General features: G+C 37.0%; 1 protein-coding gene across 8 annotated transcripts in view; it reads right to left on the bottom strand.

Annotated features, from left to right (window-relative positions):
• PKP4 (plakophilin 4) overlaps window positions 1–23,188 on the bottom strand; it is a 222,868-nt gene that overhangs the window by 122,317 nt on the left and 77,363 nt on the right. For all 8 annotated transcript variants that reach the window (XM_084891453.1, XM_084891452.1, XM_084891454.1 and 5 more), the window contains one exon: window positions 22,435–22,571. In XM_084891453.1, coding sequence (XP_084747579.1) covers window positions 22,435–22,566 — 132 coding nt within the window. In that variant the 5' untranslated portion in view covers window positions 22,567–22,571. Of the gene's footprint in view, window positions 1–22,434; window positions 22,572–23,188 lie in introns of those variants that run through there.

Genomic DNA, 23,188 nt, shown 5'->3' with positions numbered 1-23,188 from the left:
CCGCTAAGATGCTGGGACAACACCAGAACCATTAGCTACAATGCTCTGAAGTGAAACAGCATTTACACAGGGTTGAATCATTTTAGACGCCTTTTAAAAACCACAACCATATATATTAGGCATAATCATAAGTATTTTTCACAGCATAAATGCTTTATTTCTATAAATTCATGTATTTTTTAAAGCAATGATTGAAAGGTGTTAAGTTCAATCATAATAAGCTACTACGTTTTCAATAAAATCATGGTAATTAAACCAAGAAAACTTCTTAATTTAAAATTTTGTTAATAAGTGCAAAATATGGGCATTGGAATATTAATGACTCTTTCCAAACTGATCAACACAAAAGATTAATTACTAAGCTATGCAGTTAAATCAATCTCTACCTTCTCCTCTGATTAAGTTTCCTGTTTTCAATTTCATATTTGTCTAATTAAAATGAATTTTATGATAGAATATTTTTCTACCTGTAAAAAGCTAAAAGGTCTCTGAGCTAGTCTCTGATTCTGTCTACATCTCACATGAAGGACCATACAGGGAGGGGAGATGATTGGCCCCACTCTTACAGGCACAGGGGGCTAGCAAGCAGGGACTGCAGCATCTCATGGTGGCAAGACCGCTGAAAGCTCTGACATCTGCAGAACAAGTGATTCAAGGGAATGGATCATGTGTTGTTGGTGACCAACATCGCCCAGGAGACATGAAGTATTGTAGCAACACGAGGATAGTCGCCAATTTGCCTTAACAAATCCTTATAGATCTGTGTGGACACCTTAGAAATGTCTGTGCTCCTTCAAGAACGCCAGCTGGGAATCAAAAAACTCGCACTGTTCAAAACTTTAAACAGATATCTGCACAAGAGGCTAACAGGTGAGGGACTCAGCTGGATGAGATTGAAAGGCATCTGCATGTTGTCCAGGTGCAGAAACACAGCATGCAAAGGTGTTGACATTACTATGGCATCCCGCATAATCGAAAAGGCAATCAACCTTTTTGTTCCGTCTTGGAAATCAAAATCATAGCCCAGAGATGCTAGTTAGGAAATTTTATGCACAGAAATGGCAAGAGGGAAAGAAAGTATACTTAGTTTAGATCACCTGGTTTAGGTGATTTGTGCCAGGTTTTTCCACTTTATAGTTACTTACTTCCCTTCTGTAATTAATAACGTCTTGTGAGGAGATACTTTGAGACTATGTAAATAAATTATGTAAATATCCTATTTCTCATCATATTTACCCACTAATTTTAATAATCATTGATGGTTGCCAAATACACCTCCCCCGCAATTCCATTATTTTAGGATTGATTTTCACAAGCAGACATACTGGATGGTGAGGAGGAAGGAAGTCTATCAATCACACCCTGAGGAATCCTGATCTGGTTTTTACCAGAGAGGAAGGCTGCCAACATTCCACAGGAAAACTGTAGATAAATTAATGGAATGGGATGGGGGTCAATTTTCTTTTCTCTTCATGGAAACATCTACTTCCAGTTACAAGTTAAAAACTCAATGATGCATTCCCTGGATTAACCATATTTGTTTATTCAAAAGCCCACATAGTCAAATGCATGAACTTTTCGCAATAAGGCAAAGAGAAGCTGATGAGTTATTAGGGTAAAAACAAAATAAAGATGAAATATGGATGACGTCAGAGGAGTGACTGCACCTAACTACCTATGGGCCCAGCAGTCCCAGAAAAAATAGCAAAGGGTGTGGGAAGAGTCTAAATCTGGATTGGGGGTGACATGGGAATTCAACTAAAGCATCCACCCTTACCAGACTATGAATGCAGAGGCACTCAGAATTTTCCCCCAAAAGTGAAAAGTAGGACAATAACATTTTAAATGATTAAAAGGCAGACTATACTGAATCAAGTTTATTTTTCAGATATGAAATAAAACTATCTTCCCCAGTAAAAGTACGCTTCTGGTACTACTGAAACCCTAACATTTATGGAGCTGTATAACCTAAAGCAATTTTTTTTTCAGCATTAGCATAGAGAAACCAAATATAAATAATAAATTTTCCCACAGGGTTAAAGTCTTACATATCCACCAATTCTGTTTCTTCATAAGTAAATATAAATGTAACTGCTTCAATCTTAAAATACTCCTGAAGCGTAAGATTTTATTTCCATAGCCTGGCCCTCAAATAGATAAATAAGGCTTCATATTTTATTAAAACTATCAATACAGGCTTCCTTAGATTATTTCAATAAAATCATTTCCTACCGTGTTTCCCCGAAAATAAGACATCCTCCGAAAATAAGACCTACTTACAGGTTTCCTTCTGAGTGAAATATAAGGCACCCCCCCCCCCCCAATAAGGCCCCCAAGGCTCTGTCTCAGAATACTATTGCTAAACATGAGAGATTTGGTCCACTGATTCTGAAAGAAATGGAGTCACAAGAAATTCACCAGGAAATTCAGGAATTGGATTGTTATGATGATGTTCCAGAAGATGATGACATGATTGTCATTGAATAAATGAGTAAATTCTTGATACTGTAGGATTCACAGTTTGTCTGGTTTGTGTTGACAACTACCGTACTACCGTACCGTATACAGGTAATAAATTTCCTTTATTTTCATTTAACAATAAATGTGTACCGTATTCTTCTTCATGGAAAAATAAGAAATCCCCTGAAAATAAGACCTAGCACATCTTTGGGAGCAAAAATTAATATAAGACACTGTCTTATTTTCGGGAAAACAGGGTATATAAGGTAATCGTCTGGATTCCTGTCTGTCATCCAAAGACTTTATCTGCGATTCCAGCCATGGTGCATTACATTGAACACATTCCTCTTCCCCCCCCAAAAAAAAATGCCCTTTCCTAAAAATCATTCCATCTCCAGTGACAGAATTAAGATTATTTTTTAAAAGCCTTTGACTTACTCTGGATTCGTGCTTTGTGTCTCCAACTTATCTCTTAGCTCAGTGGTTGGCAAACTCATTAGTCAACAGAGCTGCAAACCTTGGCTCGCGAGCTGCAGTTTGCCAACCACTGTCTTAGCTTTTAGACCTGAACTTTTATATTTCAGCCATTTTTGCATACGTTCCAGGCCTACTTCTAAATGGTATTAAATCCCATTTAATACCTTTTTTGTACTGTCTCTTTATCTGCTTTTTATTCACAATCTATGCTTACCTCAATGCTTAGCATGTTATTTCTCTATGCCTGTCTTCTAATCACTGAACTGCACTGCCTGAGAGGGAAACTTTTTCTCAAAAGGAAAATTAAATTGTTTTTGACACCACACTTGGCCTGCCTACTAGAACTTTTTTTGGCTCATGCCATATATTGACATTTGTCCCAACAAAAATTTCACTTTTCTGTACTGTATACTGATGTCAACCAAACTCACAAATATCATGTGACTACTTACAAAAGGAAGATTCCAGAAACAGTAGGTTTAAATATATATTGCCTATAGTTTTTGCTATTTAACCATTGTAACCTAAGCATTTCCTTTTGCAAGTTTCTCTGAATGCAGTAATTTAAAAAAATTTTCACAATCTCTCAAGGAGAATAAAGCAAACACTTGAAGGAAAATGCTAATTGAATTTAAAAATTACTATATAGAAAATAAATTGGGAAGAAAACTTTATATGATGGAATCTAAAAAGATTCATATTTGAGATATTTTTCTTTAATAGCATTTTTCTTAATACCATTTAGAAGGTCTCACATAGAATTTCTCTACTTATACAATATTCAGTTCAAAGAAATCCCAGAATAGTGGCACAAATTCAGTATACATTTAAAAAATAATCTGACAGTCAAATGCAGAATGTTTGACGGGTAGTATCCTAAAGTATTCCAGGTATAAATAATTGAAACAATAGCAATTTAATCTGAATTTACAGTTCATTTTTTAAAAGACTAAACCCAGCGAAGAATAATCCATTATCTACTTCAAACAAAAATATGCTTCTAAATTTGAAATATTTTCAAAGGCTTGCTCATGCCATATATTGACAAACCTTTCTTGATTGATCATGAGAGAAACTATATGCAGGAGAAAATGAGTCCTGGGAATTACATGAAGAAAGCAATCATAACTCTTGGCATTTATGTAGAGATTTTACCTTCAAATAATTTCTATAAACATTAAACTAATGAAATCATGCAATGCACTTGTGAAATTTCACTAAGTTACCATGTTTAAATAAAACATGACTTGGTAGTAAATATGCAAACATACATTAATAAATAGCTATAATTGTTCATAGATATGATAAAGAGAACTATTGGGATCAGGTTTAAATAAGTATGAATGCTATTAACTATATGCAGGTATTATTACGAAGATCCTAACTTCTGCAGCTGCTGTGATGCCCTAATAGTTGTGCTGTTACCTTAAAAGGCCTTCAGCTCCTGAGATTTACTAATGCTCTGCACAATGGGTAACAAGGGCACTTGCCCTTCAGCAGTTTACTACTTAAAAGAACAAACCCCATGCCTCACATTTTAACAACTCTTTCCACCTTTCCTACTTTTTGTACAAACAACAGAAGACATTGATTGCTGCTGGTGGGGGTGTAGGAAGAGCAAAAGGCCAAAACTGAGGAAGCAGGAAAAGGAAACAGCTGTTAAAGAAAGGAAACAGAGGAAGAGAGGCACAGACTCCCATTGTGGAGGCCACACCCCCAAAAGCTGAGGGATGAGAGTTCCTCCTGAGGGCACAAAGCTGATCAGAATTAAATCTCCATTGTCTAGTGCGCCATGGCTCCCACCTAAATGTGGAAGCAGGCCTGCTCTCTTCTATGTTGTGTACTCAATTCTCCTAAGTTCTGGATCTCTGGGTTCCCAGTTGCACTGCGTGCAGAGGACAGAATGATTGGCCTCAAGGCGAGAGGGCTCTGGGTGGGACCCTGAAGTTTCATTTATTGTGACAAAGCTTTTTTAACACTTCACTGCTATACTCCCTGTTTCCACCTGCAAGTAAAGAGGGCTGGCAAGGTTTCTGCTCTCCTCAAGTCCCAACAGACGATGAATGTGAACTTGTCCCAAAGTCAATTATAAATGAATAACAGATGTGTATATACCAATTGGATGAATGGTTTTATGAGAATACAGGACCTTTTAGCTTCTGGTGGCATGTTCAATTCAGACCATTCACTAATCATGCAAAAGGAACTGCTACCCTGTTTCCCCGAAAATAAGACAGTGTCTTATATTAATTTTTGCTCCCGAAGATGCGCTAGGTCTCATTTTCAGGGGATTTCTTATTTTTCCATGAAGAAGAATACGGTACACATTTATTGTTAAATGAAAATAAAGGAAATTTATTACCTGTATACGGTACGGTAGTACGGTAGTTGTCAACACAAACCAGACACACTGTGAATCCTACAGTATCAAGAATTTACTCATTTATTCAATGACAATCATGTCATCATCTTCTGGACCATCATCATAACAATCCAATTCCTGAATTTCCTGGTGAATTTCTTGTGATTCCATTTCTTTCAGAATCAGTGGACCAAATCTCTCATGTTTAGCAATAGCACTGTCTTTAAATGAGTACTTCTTGTCAAGGTAGCCTGCTTGCAGTGCATTTGCAATGCAACTGTCAGTGATTTTCTCCCATGAATTCTTCACCCAAGTCACAACTTCTTGCAGTTTAGGTTTCACAAAGTTTCCACGTTGATTTCTCTCCATTTTATTTTCAATGTAGTCATTAATTTCCATGCACAAATTATCTTTGAATGGCTTGTTTATCGCAATATCAAGAGTCTGAAGATAGGCCGTCATTCCTGTAGGAATCATTATCTGATCTATTTTTCTTTTGTGAAGAAATGTCTTCATGTCTTTAGCGCGGTGAGTGCTGGCTGCATCCCAGACTAGCAGACCTCTTTGGCTCCCTCGCATAACAAGCAGCAGCATTATATCGACCCACTTCCTTATAACTGCTTGTGTGGCCAGGCTTTTCAGTTTCAAGAATAAAAACGCCCAAAACACGTTCAATCTTTTCCTTCTTGCCCTTAGAAATGATTAAATGTGGGATTTTAGTGCCATCCAGACGAATTGCCAAAATACAAGAAACACATGCACTTTCGTAAGCAGTGGAGAGAATGTACACTAAGGAGGCACCCCGCTGTTCAATTGTTGTTTGAGATGATTGGCCCATAAACACTGCAGTTTCATCCATAGCAATCATGTTGGAAAGATTGTATTTAGAGAAGTCAGAGCCTAGGGGGGGCCTTATTTTCAGAGGGGTGCCTTATATTTCACTCAGAAGGAAACCTGTAAGTAGGTCTTATTTTCGGGGAAACACGGTAACAAACAAGTTCCTATTACTGTCCCTGTCTCCTTTATGTAGCTTACATGAGTGGAATAAAAGGAATACAACATAACCAGGACTTTTCTGTTGTGCTGTGGAAGTGGGAACAAGGGTGGAATAAGAGACAAATATGGCAGGGAGAACCAAATTTAGATGTCTAACTTGAAAATATTTGAGGACTAAATTAATCTTTACTTCTTAGGGCACAATGCTACATAATAAAACTGTACTTCCTATAAAGACATTTTTTATTCTTATGTTGCTGAGTATAAGGATATCATAACAATGCTGCATAATAATTTTTACAATTTAGGGAGTTTCTAAGTCCCTTTATTCTCATGTATCTCACAATGCTTGCATGCAATAGACCATCAATAAATTACTCTTATCCCAATTATCCGACAGACAGACCTTGGAAACACTACATGGCCGGCCTGGAGCCACACAGCTAGGAAGTGGTCATGTTTCCACTAGGATGGCCCTGCGGAGCCCTGGCAAGAGCACCAGCTCTGTAACTGGGGAAAGAAGGGGGGCCGTGACCAGGTACTTAAGCCATTCACACCTCAGTTCCCTCATACTTAAAAGAGATAATTTCCACAATTCTTGCAATTTAGTGATGGGAATTAAATGAGCTACACACTCTGCCATCCCATGCACAGTGCCTGGCCCACAGTAAGTGCTCAGGGCACACGGTTATTCTAACAAGTCCGCCTGCCTCTCTGATAAAGATAGACGGGTGGAACTAGTCCAGTCGCTCAGTGGCTTTCTCCCTAGTTATGACCTTTTAATGCACTCTTTTAAAAACCGCTACGTGCATCCTTCGTACTGTTTAATAACATTTCATTCTCTGTCATCTTGGAGTGAAGAGCTGTTCCATAAGACTGAAGTTTTTGGATATTGAAAGCTTATCCTTCAAATGCTAGTTTATTTTCTAATTTCAAATACTCCTAAGGTATTATGCTTTTTCCTGACTTGTTAAATGGAACACTTGTTAAATGGAAGACACTTTTCTTGGTAATTGAAAGCATCGCTGTGAACATTCGCAACCAGATGGCGACATCATTACTCCCTGGGCCTGCCTTCGCGTTGTTCTGTCCCCTCCGTGAAAACCAGCTGTTGCTATCACTGTTCCTCTAATTCTGATCTTCACCCTTTCCTGCCCTTTGAGCTCTCTCCTCGCCTTGTCCATGCCCCCATGCCTTAGCCAAATTTAACATCTAAAACATCTTCTACAAAAATACAAAGTTAACATTTTGTATTTTGCAAATATACAAACTCCGTAAAAATACAAAGTTTCTCATTGATGTTTTGAAAAGTATGTATTTCAAACTAAAGTGAAAAAGATTGAGTGCCTAAAAAGCAAAATATAGGATCTCTCTAGTTATTCGGAGGCATTTTCATTATAATTTTTAGCACATCTCAAAGTGCTGTAGGTGCCAGTACCCTGACCTCCACAAGCAAATATACACCTATGCATGTCTGTGCACACACCTGTGTGCATACTGTATGTGCGCTGTCTATAAATATATTGGGGACTTAAGGAATAACATCTATATTTTAAAGAAGTTATTTTATAGTTTTGAGCATATTAAAAATTGAGGGTTTTTAAAATTTAGAAACTTAAATATGATTAAGTCAACAACAAAATTAGAGTACTGTACATATCACCTGCCGGACAATATTGTAGGTACTGAGAATAAAAGTCTGAATAAAATAGATAACTTTGACACTCTTATGGCTCAGATGTTTGAATTACAAAACTTCTATTTTCCTTAAAGAGGAATATTTCTGTTGAGGTTACACTTCGAAATTTATTCATTTTCAATTATAAAGGAAACAGTTTTTATTGGGTCTAGTAATAATTAATGTCGTTTTAAAACATTCGTTTAAAATCTTGCTTGGCGTTGACTTGCATTGACATAACCTTCAAACACGTGGTATCTACAGAACGTGTGAAGTGCAATTAACAAGTTTTGCTTGAAAAAGTTTGTGTTTGGTTTGGTTTTTGTTGCAAAACTAGGGCTAAGAAGATGGCGGATGAAGAGCATATTCGGCACTGCATGCTTTACGAGTTCTAATTAGGAAGTAAAGCAAGTGAGGCTGCAAAAAACACCTGTAGTGCTCTTGGTCAAGATGCAGTTAGCGCCAGAAAATGCCAGCGTTGGTTTGAGAAATTTCGCGAGGGAAATTTTTCGTTAGATGACAAGAGTGGTCGAGGCCGTGTGTCAAATTTTGATCAAGAAGCTCTTCAAGCTCTTTTGGTGCAAAATCTTCAAATTACCCAACAAGAGCTTGCGACAACTTTAAATTGTTCACAAAAAACAATTTCCAATCAACTGCGTGCACTTGGCAAAGTCCAAAAGTTTGGAAAATGGGTTCCTCATGAGTTGACCGACAACAACCGTAATCAAAGAGTCACAATTTGCAGTTCGCTCCTCTCTCGTCAAAACCGTTTGCCGTTTTTAGAGCAAATTGTTACCGGAGATGAAGAATGGGTGCTGTATGTTAATTTGAAAAGGCGGCCTCAATGGTTGGACAAAAATGAGGCTCCGCAGCCCACGCCAAAACCTGACTTGCATGCGAAAAAAGTGATGTTGTGTGTTTGGTGGAATTTTAAAGGAATTCTTCATTATGAACTTTTACCATCTAACCAAACCATTACAAGTGCAGTGTATAGTGCCCAATTGGAAAGGTTAGCCCAAGCAAGCTTTAAGAGAAAAAGAACCCGCGCTGATTAATCGGAAGGGCGTAATTCTTCACCACGATAACGCACGACCGCATACTGCAAGAATCACTGCTGAAAAACTGCACCAGTTGGAATGGGAAGTTCTCCCTCAACCTGCATATTCTCCTGATATTGCCCCTTCCGATTACCATTTGTTTCGTTCTTTGCAAAACTTTCTTCTTGGAAAAAAATTTAATAATGAAGAATGCCTCAAAAATGCATTGACCGAATTTTTTGCATCAAAATCACAAGAATTTTACAACAGAGGGATTAAAATGCTTCCTGAGCATTGGGCACAAGTAGTAGAAAACAATGGCAACTATATTGTTGATTAAATTTTGTTGTATTGTTTAAATAAATTCTATTTTAAAAAGTATTAGGAAACGACATTAATTATTACTAGACCTAATAGGTGGTGACCGTGTGTGTTTGGGGGGCGGGTAATCTGTATTCAACATGCTTACAAATGTAACTTGTGATTCTGAGTTCTCTGAAGAGAAACATGGTGACATTATAAAAAAATACATTTAAGCCCTAAGTGGTTTGGTTCAGTGGATAGAGCATCAACCTGTGGATTGTAAGGGTCCCAGATTAGATTCCGATTAAGAGCATATATCTTGGTTGCGGGCAGTTGATCAATGTGTCTAACTCTCTAACCCTCTCCCTTCCTCTCTGTAAAAAAAAAATCAATGAAAAATATTTTTTAAAAATACATTTAAATTTAACAGCCTAGCACAATTTTTCCAAATGCAGGAACTAAGAAATAAAGAAATAAAAACAAGACACTTAAGTCTCAGCAACATTAACTACTCATACTGGGCATATTCAGTAATTTCCTTTACAATTTTCAATATGGTAATAGCATGAGAAGTTCAATATGAGGATTTAAAAACAAATTGATTTCCATTACACTATTTTTATGAGATGGCAACAGCATGACAAGATGAATGAGGATTTTTTAAAAAATTAATCTATACTTGTAGAATGTTAAAAATTGGCATATTAAGGCTTAAAGGGGAGAAGAACTTAAAGCAATTCAAACTGGGAACTTATTGATAACCCAAGGAAATGAAATTTTATTCTACTCTCCATAGCACTTCTTATTGCAAATGTTAAATAGAGAAACAAAACTATCTCCCACGAATTGTAAAACTCAGTAAAATGATTCTGATTCTGGTCCAGAAAGGACTGCCAAGGAGCATCAAGTCCAGCTCAGCTTAGCCTTACACTAACCAAAAGGAGGGGAGAGGGAGGCAGATAGAGAACAGAGGCACAGCAAGGCCTGGTTGCCAGGGTTTTGGCGACGGGAGGGAGAAATGGAATAGTGGGGACTAGCTGCAGTTATAAAAATATTAATCATGCTCTGTTAACCTGATTGTTTTGTTCTGATTAAAGAAAGCACATCTGACCTGGCAGAAATTTGTACACCCCAGAACCTGGGAGTTAACCTCAAAATGTGGTCCAGCCCTAACCAGTTTGGCTCAGTGGATAGAGCGTCAGCCTGTGGACTCAACGGTCCCAGGTTTGATTCCCGTCAAGGGCATGTACCTTGGTTGCAGGCACATACCCAGTAGGAGGTGTGCAGGAGGCAGCTGATTGATGTTTCTTACTCTCTATCCCTCTCCCTTCCTCTCTGTAAAAAAACAATAAAATATATGTGGTCCATTCTCCTTATCTGAGAACTGCCTACCACCATGGAAAGATTAGCAACCTTGCTGAAACAATAGAGTCCCAGAGGCACCCATATTTTGCAATCCCTGCCCACACTGCTGTAACCTGTAACCATTATACCCATTTGTATTCCTTTTGCCCATTTCCCCATGTATTCTTTGTTCTTCCACCCAATATAAGCAGAAAGGGGGGGGGGGGGGGGGGGGGGGGCAGCAGATAACCTGCTGCTCTCCCATGCTGCCTGCACTTTCTGTATAATAAAAGTCTAAGTGAAGTTACAGCGGAACAACCAGAATGACCGGTTGCTATGATGCGTATTGGCCACCAGGGGGGAGAAACAGCTGATGAGCCAGAAGCCAGGCTCACAGCTGTTGAACGCAGTGGCAGTGGTGGGAGCCTCCCCTTCCTCCACTGCAGGCCAGTGGTAAAGAGCAAGGGGTCCGGGCTGTAAGAGCCCCAAACTGTAAAAGGGATGTCTACCTGCATGCAGGCAGACATCCCATCCCAAGGTCCCAGACTATGAGAGGGAGCAGGCTGGGCTGAAGCCACCCCCAATTCCAGTGCACCAATTTCAGCAACAGGCCTCTATTTGTAAAACAAAAAATGCTCATGTGCAATTCAATCTTATCTCTGCTTAATTGGCATAAGTAGTGACAGGCAGCCTGGACCCATCCCTTGTCAGGTTTAAGGATAGTCACATTCTTCCCAAGGAGACTATGACCATGGCAGAAACTACTGGTTGTGAATAATTATTTTAGCTGCTCTCAAGGCTGCTTAGCTGGAGGCTATATTCCTACCTTCTGGAGCAACTTGCTGTAGTGCAAGTGACCAAGTTCTATGCCTATGAGGAATAAGTCACATCTAGACGACTCACTCCCCTGGATTATCAGATTATCACTATAAATAAAGATGATGTAACAATTAAAAGTATTCACTGTGGTACAGTGATGTCCTCAGGGCAAACTGAAGCCCCCAGGGCTCTATGTGCCTTTTCTAGAGGATCCAGAAGCTGGCTGGCTGTGAGGATGCTCCCAGGTGGCCATCTGACTTTTTGCTGAGCTGTCCAGGTGCTTGCCCTTCCAACTGTCCAGTGCTAATCTGCTATGGAAATGAAAGGTGGTATTGGTCAACATGGTTTTCTCAAGATGTTTAAAAATCTATTTAGAGCAATGAAAATGCTAGCTAAAACAGCCACAGAATAGCAAACTGGGCTTTATGCTTTGTAATACTGTGGCCAACCTACTTTATTTTATTGAGCGTTTCTAGTAAGCCTGGGATAAAGGATCTCAAAGGTGGAACTTTTTTTTTTTTTTTTTTTTTTTTTCAGATACAAGAATTGTATTGGAAATGGCTCCGTATTTTTTGCATAGCTCTAGTCATAAAATACGACAGTTCTAATTTCTACATTAACCTTCTTTTGTTTAGGAATATATCAAAAGGGAACATTTAGAGAGCATACTGATGTGAGCTCTGCCAGCTCAAATAAGTCAGTCAGTGTGATTACAATTGGCTTTGTATTGCATTCAGGTTATGAAAGCCAAGGATAGATTAGAGATGGGTATGTGCCACTGTAGCAGTGATAAATTCTCAACTTCTTTTGATATTTCTTCAGGCTTACACATGACTCATGAGGGCTACATTTTTAATGAAACAATGCTGAAAGTATTAAAAAAGCTAGAAAATACAATCATCTTGGTACAGATAGGTCCCCACCACAAAGAGATATGTGAAATTATTTCAAAATGTAGTCAGTGTACTGTCTGTAGGTTTATTGGGTTAGAGGGGCTGATGTCTGTTTCCTGTGGTGGTGGTATGGTGATGGCAGTAGTACGTAGTTGGGAGAGAAAAGAGCAAAATTGGGTTGTATCATAAAGTGGCAGGCCCAGTAAAGCTACCAATGTAGGTTCTTTGTCCTCATGACAGGCCTGGAACTAGTGATGCACTGACCACTCTTCTCAATCCCGCTCTACCGGGCAGAAAGGAGAAATCTTCAGTTCTAGCAATAGAGTGAGTCTCTTCATGGTTTTTAATGGGAAATGAAAAGAAGTTTTATCAAGTTAAATTTTAAAAACCAACCAAAAAATAGTTTCACACCAGTAAAATACATTTTCCCTATTTGTGGTGTTGCTCAGATAAGCTAAATGTTAACCTGTTAACCAAGCGGAACCTATAAATACGTCAAACGTAAACAATATCGGCAACGGGTAGGACGTATGAATATGTCCTTGAAATATATGTTGCGATCCGAGAGGGACGGTATATATTTTTTGTAATCTTTTTTTAAAAATATTTTATTGATTTTTTACAGAGAGGAAGGAAAGGGGAGGGACAGAGAGTTAGAAATATCGAGGAGATGAGAGAGAAACATCGATCTGCTGCCTCTTGCACACCCCCCACTGGGGATGTGCCCGCAACCAACATACATGCCCTTGACCCGAATCAAACCTGGGACCTTTCAGTCCGCAAGCCGACGCTCTATCCACTGAGCCAAACCTGTTTCGGCTATTTTTTGTAATCTTTATCATTGTTTGTAAAATTTATAATTTTTTTAATTCGACGTGTCCATTTTTTTTTTGTCAGTATTCTTTTCTATTTTTTTTTTTGTAATTTTGTATTTTCCTTTGTGCTTTATATATATAAATAAACAAAAAAAAATATATATATATATATATATATATATATATTTCATTTATTTTCATTAAGCATAAATAAATAAATAAAATATGAAATTACGTCCTCCGGGCGTGACGTACTGACACGTCCTAGTTAAAGAGTACGCGCCCGTTACAGGTTGCATTAAAAAGGGAACTCCCCGGTTAACAGGTTAATAGCATTCTGTTTATATCCATCACTACACAAATGTAAGTTTTATGTTCTTATCTACAGACTATCAAATCTTCTAATCAATTGGTTTAGAATAATGCCAACAAGTAGCAATTACTAAGATATATTTTTCCATAAAATAATTTAACAAAAATTCACTTTCTCATTATATTTTGCTAACTGAAATAAAAAATCAAGATCCTGCTGTTAATAGTTTACATGAAACCAAAAACAATATTTACTTTATCAAGAAACAATGAGAAAAGTTGCAATGGGAAAACTCCAGCACACTACCTCACTTCCAACAGTTATACCTTTAAAATAAGAAACATGAGGTAGCTAAGGTCATGAAGAGAAAAACGAAGGTGCTGATTAAGTTCACAGGTGGACAGGGTTACTCTTTTTTTAAAAAACCAACTCAACAATTTATGAAAATATTTTGCAAAGGGGATAAGTAAGAGTTTACATCAATTTTATGATGGAAATAAATTTCTAAAAAAAAAAAATACAGAAATACTAAATATGGAGAAAATAATAAGAATTAATTCCTTTACATGCAATGGTGAAGGACCTATAACTTGAGTTAGAGTTTAGGAATAATTGTGGGAAAATTTACTAATCAGATATATGCCTATTAGGGTAGGTAATACCACATAATAAACACATTTTTGATGTCATGCTGCTTTATAGAAATTTTCATATGTAAAAGTCTATATTAAATAGTCTATATATTGACATGCCTTAAATTATAATTTTTAAAATTAAATTTTTTTTTGAGTCAAGGGATCTCAATTCTAAGAAAATATCTTCCAACTTATCATAGCCATTTTCATCTCTGAAATGATTTATATAGCAGTTAATTGTATAACATGCATTTGTCTTAAGTTTCAATCATGTGCTCCTCCAATCTCCTTGCAGACTGTTTCTGTTATTTGTAACCCCTGTATTATTAAAATTTGAACACATAAAAACTCATAAGCTCAGAATAGATCTCTTTGAACTACTTGGGGGAAAAAGTATACATTTTAAATGATTTTTCTTAGGAATGCCTAAAACAAAAGAATCATATCCTAAATTACTTTGCAGATCTAATCACTTGGAAACAATACATTCATCAAATAAAAACAGATGCCATAAGACCATATTAATTCAATCATGCAAAAGAAACAAAAATGGCAATTTAGAAATTGAGAACACTTAAACATGAATATAGACTGTATTTTTCTATAGCTATGGCATAACTTCAGGGTTATACCTGAGGGGAAAAATATGTTTCTGAAATATTTTTCTCTCAAGAAGTGATTCTAAAAAGAAAAATGATCATGCAGTGCAGAGAATTCAATGTTGAATGATCCTGTCATCCATTTAATTTCACCAACTCAGCAGTCACTTATTTCAAATTTAATAGCATAAAGTTTGCATGTACAGGGGAAAAATTATTCCATATATTCATAATTTAACTGAATAGGAATTGTGAACTGGAAAGGAAATTATCATTTTAAACATGCAAAGTCAGTGTTGATTTTAAGTATTAATAAAGAAATAATATATTACTTTCAAGTGTAAAAGAATGGTAATGCTAATTCAGTGGTAAAAATTAAAATTAAGAGTGCCTAAGTTAACAAATTTACATAAAACTGATATATTATAGCATATATCTATAGCCTGCTTAAATAAAAAAGGGGTAACAGGACATGTTTCTGGACTTTGTGGGTCCAATTACTGGACATAAAAGTATACGATGCCATAACCAGTTTGGCTCAGTGGATAGAGCATCATCCTGTGGACTGAAGGGTCCCAGGTTCGATTCTGGTCAAAGGCATGTACCTTGGTTGCAGGCATATCCCCAGTAGGGGGCGTGCAGGAGGCAGCAGATTGATGTTTCTCTCTCATTGATTTTTCTAACTCTCTATTCCTCTCCCTTCCTCTCTGTAAAAAACCAATAAAATATATATGTTTTAAAAAGTATATGATACTATTTATGTCTCTGCATTCTTCTGAGGGTAAAAACTGTATAAAACACATCATCTTTGTCTCCTACCCCTTTCCTTCCCTCCCTTTCCTGGACAGAGAGCTTTGTTCACAATAGGCTTTCAATCAATGTATTTTATTTATTGTAGTTAAAAGCAAGCATAAGCTAACTATAGAGGGACAGTGAGCATTTTTACATTCTAAGTTCATTAACCCAATAAATATTTGGGGCACCTATTATGTATTTCATATCTTGTACATGTGATCTAGCTATGTGTGAAAAGCCAAATGGAGTTTGTTCAAATTCCTGGAGATGTGTGTCAATGCACCTAAAAAATGTCTCCAATTGACTCAAAAGAGAATACTGTTATTAACAATGTATTCCTGGGATACATAAGATTGGTAAATTTTGCTTACAGATCCAGCTGAATATCCATCAGTCTCTCAGAAAGCATGGGCAGATGTTAAAATATATGTTAGCTATAATGGTTGTCACTCTACTTCTGTATTTTGCTGAGGGAAAATTTTTTTTGAACACTCAAATATTAAATAAACCCTTTGGACAAACTCTATGTAGTCTTTAATCACAGAAATACCTGAAGTGGGATATATAGTACATGATTAAGACATAAAAGAGAAAAAATGTTACACTGTGACCACAACACATGCAATTTAAGAGGGCTGATTTCCTGACAGCCAAGGATCAAGGTTCAGAATTCTTGAGTCCTGGCCAGTGTCATAAGAGCACTAACACTAGACCTCATTTTGAACCTCAATTCCATAATATTAAGAAGATAAAGCTGAAAATTTGAAGATTCCACAGAAATCACTAAGAAAAAACACTATCTTACCTTGTGTTTGATGATGCAGTGCAGGCACAGGAGACTTCACCAGACACCATGCAATAATTACAATTAACTGGATAATTCAGTTACCAATAAGTAAATAAAAATACTAAATTACTAATAGAAAAATGTGAAGTTTGAGGCACTGTATTTCTAGTATAGGGCTTTTAGCTAGACAACAGACTATACTTTACAGCTGAAATAAAATTCTGTCTTCTGCATGTGAGGTGTGTCATAGAGAACTATTTCATTGTAAATAAACGTAGGGGCCAAATAAAAGGAAGTTGCAAAGGCAGGTGCACAACAGTTGAGTTTTTCAGTTTCAGAGGAATAAAGTAAATAATTGTGCTGGAATTTGTTCAGTTCTGGGCATTCTGCCATACAGGAAGGGTGTGTAATTACTGAGGCTAACATATCCATGCAAAAATGAAGTAATATCAATAGGGCACAGTTGGGCTCCAAATTTCCTTATTTTATCTTCAAAAAATTAAGGATCTCTAGTGACTCTCATTTTACCCTTTGAAATTTAAATATCACTTAAGTTAATACCAAAGGTAGAACTGGATTTTCCCAGTAGTGGAAATACTATCCTGAAAGGTAGTGTTCTCTTTGAGAGACTCACTAATGAAGAACACTGCAATTTTCACTCATCAAAGATAACAAAAAAGTGCATGCAGTATCTAATTAGGACTGCAGTAAGAGAAGTACAAATATAATTATGTTTTACCAAATCTTTCCTTGCTTACCATTTCATATTTTCTAGAATGGCCTCAACCTTCCATCTGGATTCCAAACTTCTTAAATCATAAACCAAAAACAAGGAATGTGGTTTATGAGAGAACAACAGAAAGGAAGTTAAGAGTGCCTGAATATGGCCAAGTTCAAAAAGAGATCTCAATTATTTAAGCAACTTCATGACAGAAAACAAAACAGTATATGTAAAAATACACAGTACATGTGTAATTTTACAAACATAAATCAAGTTACATTCTGTATAGAGCTATTGCTAACCCTATCTGTGATAGGCCAGATGGTGTTTTAAAGGGTATTTTCCTCTCCCAATTGATAGTAACAGCTCTGGCCAACTGCTTCCTTTGTGCCTCTGAAGTCAGCTGACATCTCTAACTAAGTCACAGGGATGGCAGCAGGAGCTCTGAAGGCATCACATTTGGCCACCTTTTTTTTTTTTTAATTAAGATATTATATGGCCACATTTCTTTATCTTACTGTACATACTTTATTAAGCTATGTCCTAGGCCATTCTTAAATTTCCCAGATATTGGAAAACTATCAGGATTTAAAAAAAAAAAAAAAAAAGTCCTTGTTTCCACCCTAGCTGGTATGGCTCAGTGAACAGAGCATCAGCCTGCGGAGTGAGGGTCCTGGATTTGATTTTGGTCGAGGTCAGGTGCCTGGGCTGCCAGGCTCGATCCCCCGTAGGGGGCATGCAGGAGGCAGCCAATCAAAAGATTCTCTCTCATTGTTGATGTTTCTCTCTCTCCCTTCCTCTCTGAATTCAATAAAAATAATTATTTTTTAAAGTCCTTGTTTCCAACATCTGCATTCATCATGGACTCCTGGACTCTTACTAAGAGCTGAGCTGAACAGTAGGACCTGCCAAATGATGATCCTGATTACAGCAAACTGGTAGCCTAAAGTTCAATTGACATTTCCTGTAATTTCAGATTCAAGTCCAAGGATCATTTTGCTTCGTGATTCCCACGGGTTGACTATATTTCTCTCAAGCATGAAACTTAACTGACTTTTCTTTAGTGGTTATCTATATCACCTGGTATAAAGGATGATGGTAGATATTCTTTGGTATCACCAAGATAGTCACATCTTTTTATTTCCTACACGTAATTCAGCTAAGTTAGATGGAGATGAAATATCTAACCTTATGCCATTATTAGACCATCACTATGAAATAAAATTTTAGTTTGCTTCACGCAGAGATTGGATTTAATTCCTAGACCAGTATGGATAAATGCAATTCATGCTATCTTAGAGACAAGAATATACAGATGGGTAATTAGTTTTTTTGGGTGCTATTCTCTTGCTTAATACTATTCTATGAATGTGGCTCCAGGTCCCATTACCTTCACAAAATAGTCTGGCAGTTAGAGACAATGTGATAGCTAGTATGAGACATCCATTCCCTTCCTGAACAATCACTTATAAAAGGGGCTGGTAACATGTGTGAAACAACGTATAAAACATGGCTCTGTCCTCAAGTAGCTGATTTTATAATCCAAAACAGCATGGGATAAGTCACAGGAGGACTATAAAGTGCTATAGGGCAGGAGGGAGATTTGACTGCAGGTGGGTGAAGGTGGCTTCAGGAAAGAGGTGCCACTTTGAACAGAAGTAGGCTCCTCCTTTTATCTGCCAAAGAGCAAGGACTTTAAATATATAATTGCACAGGTATGCATCTATGTGACTGACATAAATATGAAAGGTTATCACATTACAAAAGAGAGGGGAATGTGAATATCAGCATTTTGTCAAGGAATAGGAATAGTTTCTGGCTTCTAGATCCTAGGAAAATGTCATCATGTAGCCATGTAGAGGAAGATTTAGTTATTTTATGACAATCTAAAACCAATTTTATATAGTAATAGACCAATGATTTGTTAACAAGACCACTCTGGTTGCCTGCTATTTCCTTCCCAATTATTTTATAAATTGGCAATGAGGGGTCTGGGGGGCAGGGTAGTAAGGAAGTATGTATAAGCTATTTTAGTGGCTTGAATGTGCTTTATTCAAGAAAGCACACCTTTTCCCTCAGTTGTGTACTAAAAGGTATCATTTCCCAATTATTTAACCAAATACCTTGATATTATGTTACATTTGGGGTTTCACAAAATCAGCATGTTATAAATATTTTCACATGCTCTATTTCTTATATTATAGACCTAAAACTGTTCTAATCTGTGAGACCAACATGATGATGTTTTGAAAGTTTAATACCATGCAGAAGCGAAATATTGTCACAACAGAAATATGGCCCACTATTCAGAATGTTTCCTTGTTTTCAGATCAATTGTCAAAAGGAGGCTCACTGACCCTCAGTATATACTTAAAAACAGTATAAGAAGAGCTTTTTATTCTTATGTGGAAATGAAGATTACAGTAGTAATATTAACCCTTACTAAGAGGACTAAGTGCCAGACATTATTATAAGTATTTTGCATAGGTTAATTTAATGTCCTTAATAATCATTATTATCCTCATTTTACCAAAAACAGAGGCCTAGAGAGGTTAAGAAATCTTCCCAATATCACACTTTAAGTAGTGGGGCTAGGATGGGAACCCAGTCCATCCAACCAGTTGCACTGCAGGAGTCTCTTCCTTCCGTACCCTAAGGAAACTTCCTTCCTGAGATATGGCTGCCATCAAACAAGGCCTGTTCTTTGAAATTAGTGGAGCTGATACCATCAATCCAGGGCTATGAGCACTGCATAGTAGTATGGCATATCCTATATAATAAAAAGGTGATATGCAAATTGAACCTCACACCTTCACAAGATGGCTGCCTACAACCAGGACAGCAGGGGGATTAGTGAGGGATGACCAAATGACTGAACAAGCAGGCTGCATGGGGCGACTAGGCCAGCAGGGGGGTTTAGTGAGGGATGACCAAACAACTGAACAGCAGACTGTGTGGGGTGACCAGGCGGGCATGGGGTGGGGTGTTGTGGGGGTGTGTGTGTGTGTGTGTGTAGAGGAGTGGGGGTGATCAGACCAGCATGCAAAGGCAGTGAGGGGTGATCAGGCCGGCAGGCAGGTGAGCAATTAGGAGCCAGCGGTCCAAGATTGTGAGAGGGGTGTCCAACTGCCAGTTTAGGCCTGATCCTCAGGGGTCCCAGATTGGAGAGGGTGCAGGCTGGGCTGAGGGAAGCCCCACCCTATGCACAAATTTCATGCACCGGTTCTCTAGTATAATTATGCAACCCACCGAAGAATATGGTTCTATTGATACAGTACATGATCAAGGACATAATCTAATATTAACTATTCGATTTAAGTATAATAAGACTGAGAATGTCAGATTCTGACTAATAGACTAATACAATCAAATACGTAAGATGAATAGTAATTAGGTTTCTTATTTCTACCTAACTGTGTCTCATTGGGCAGATGATAGGGAGTGACATATTTTTAAAAAGTCCTAAGAAATTTTTATGTCAACTGCAGAGATCTCAGAATATCTCGCCTGGTGCCACAAAAACCCTGTACTAGCTACAGCTAAGTTATTTAAAGTTGGATGAGTATCTTGGAACAAGAGATAGATACAGTGTCTTGGCTTCAATGATTGAAATACTGACTGACCACTGACTTTAAAATGATTTAAATATTGAAAAAGCAACTTTAAAATAAATTAAGAATAAAGACTGTAAATGTATACTAATGAACTTAAAATTTTAGAACAGGAATAGAAGCAAAGAGTAGAATATATCCTTCTACTAAGAAAATAACAGGAGATATAAGGTAATTCTCCTAATAAATAACAAATATCTGGTTTTGGAGGTTTGGTTTGTTTTGTTTTTGTTTGTTTTTTAGCTATCCTGAAAAAAATGAAACCCTTCTGGCTATCTCCCAAATATCCATTCAGAACACTACTTATTGCCAAAATCTAAAACTTAGAAGGCATCTGAAGCCATCAAGGAACTACAGTGCCAAATTGATGATAGGTTTCCAATTGTCCTCAACATGCAGGGTATCTGGTCTCAAAACACAAACACAAAGTCCTGTTGCTATGGTTACTAAAAACAGTTTCTAGTTTTAATTCAGTTCTGGGCCTTTTGACAAATTTACCATCATATTTCACAAGAATGCAGTATACTTTAAGAGCCCCAAATAAATCAGAGTCTTTTCATTTTACAGCTCCTTGGGTCAAATCTTGACAACCATGAAGTACTATAAAAAATAAAAATTTTTAAAAAAGGGTGCCTTTTCCCTCCCTAAAGGTGAGAGAAGCAAAGATAAACTATGGTTTGGTAAAAAAACAAAAACAATACCAACTACAATTTTCTTATCTTCTCAAATTCTTAAGCTGTGGGATATTTATAAACTAATTTCAGGGAGGAATGGCAAATATTTTGACATCTTAATATTAGAATAAGTTGTGAAAACATTTTTCTTAATAACATAGCTCTAATGTCAGACATATGTCATAGTTCATAACACACACCTATTTTATAGCAATAGTAAATAAAGAGGTATTAAAAAAATTCTTTACTATTTGTACTCATTGGTCATTTGAACTGCCAATATTGATTTTTAAAAAAATATTCCAGCAAATATATATCTACATTTATAACTCTTGAGAAAAAAATGACCCAGAGAGTTAATCATAAGATTTTTAAGACTTTAGTTAGATTATATCCAGCACATTAACTCTCACAAATGATGTATATTTTTGTTTTGTTTTGAAGGGAGGGATTGAAGTCTATCTCTGTAGCTTTAATATTAAATTCACTTTATGAAACTTTTAAAGCATAAAAAATTAAATTTAGAAATTCCAATTTTTAAGTTCTAATTTAGAAGGCTACTTGGGTTTGGAGGATAAACAGTATTAAGGGCCTTAAGAAAAACAACATAAATATGACATTGAAGCAAACTGGCACAGTTTGACAAGTATTAGAACACTAGCTCACAAAATGAATATACTTAGATTCAGACAAACACAACAAATATAGCCTTTATCCAAAAATCACAGAGACAGTCCTATATAATACCCATGTTAAAGGTTCAACACTACAGGCCAAAGGTTGCCAGAGTCCTGGCAGAGAAGTTAACAATGTGACTATGCTTGACGAAGCTTTGCGCGCATGCACACACTCTGCAATGGGGGAGACAGACACCGATCACCATCAATATTGTCCTTACTTGCAGACGCACAAGTATCCTGCATGTTCCGATTCTGACTGGCACCTGGAGCAGCTCTACATGCCAGTCATCCCAATGTACTCAGGGATGTAAACACCTTATAATTAGAAAACGTGAAGGCGTCAAGGACGTTAGACAAATTTAAAACACATCCAAAGATTAATTTTTAAAGGCATTGAAGAAATAATTAATTGCAAATTCCAAAAAGAGGATTTACCTGCTCCTTCACAGAAGCTAGAATAGTGGTGGCTGTGGTCTCGGGTTCCATGCCTGGGCCAATGCAGGCAGCTTCCTGGCGGATCTGTGGTTGCCCCTCCTCCACCAGTGAGGCCTGCTCAGGAGCTGGCATTCCTCCTGCAAGCAAGCAGGCAAAGAGTTAGCACTTTCTCCAGGTCTCTTCCTAGTATCTGTAGCTGGTTCCTAGGAAGTACCACAGACTTCTACACACAATGGTCACAATACCCTAAGGCTATTTGATTTTTAGAAGTCAACATCTAAGGCCAAATGTATAGTATTTCCAAATATTAAAAAATAAATTTAAATGTAATGATAAAAAATACTAAGAGAATATTTAGACATCATAGTAAAAAAAAAAAAAGTCATGAAAAGGGTTGGAAAAGAAGGCTCTTAAATTAAAAATAGACTAAGGACAATAAAGTTGTTAGGAGCTTGTTAAATTGGTGAGCCTTGTAATCAGATAACCAATAAGTAAATATGATTCTTATGAAACAAATAACAATAAACACTCTGTATTTGCTATAAGAGCCAGTTTTCAGAAAAGTATATACACAAGAAGACAGCTACAAAGATACAAATGCTGTACCAATTACAGAAGAGGCTTAGGCAATAGGAAAAAAGGTTACAAAACTTAAGGAAGGCTTGAACATAAACACAAGTCTGCTATACTTAAAAGAAATGCAAGGCATTAATAATTAATAACGATATTTTTGGTAGAATATTACAGTTAGTTT

The sequence above is a fragment of the Pipistrellus hanaki genome, assembly GCF_964339955.1.
Source record: "Pipistrellus hanaki genome assembly, chromosome: 8".
Classification (NCBI taxonomy): Eukaryota; Metazoa; Chordata; class Mammalia; order Chiroptera; family Vespertilionidae; genus Pipistrellus; species Pipistrellus hanaki.
This window is presented reverse-complemented; position numbering and strand designations above follow the sequence as displayed.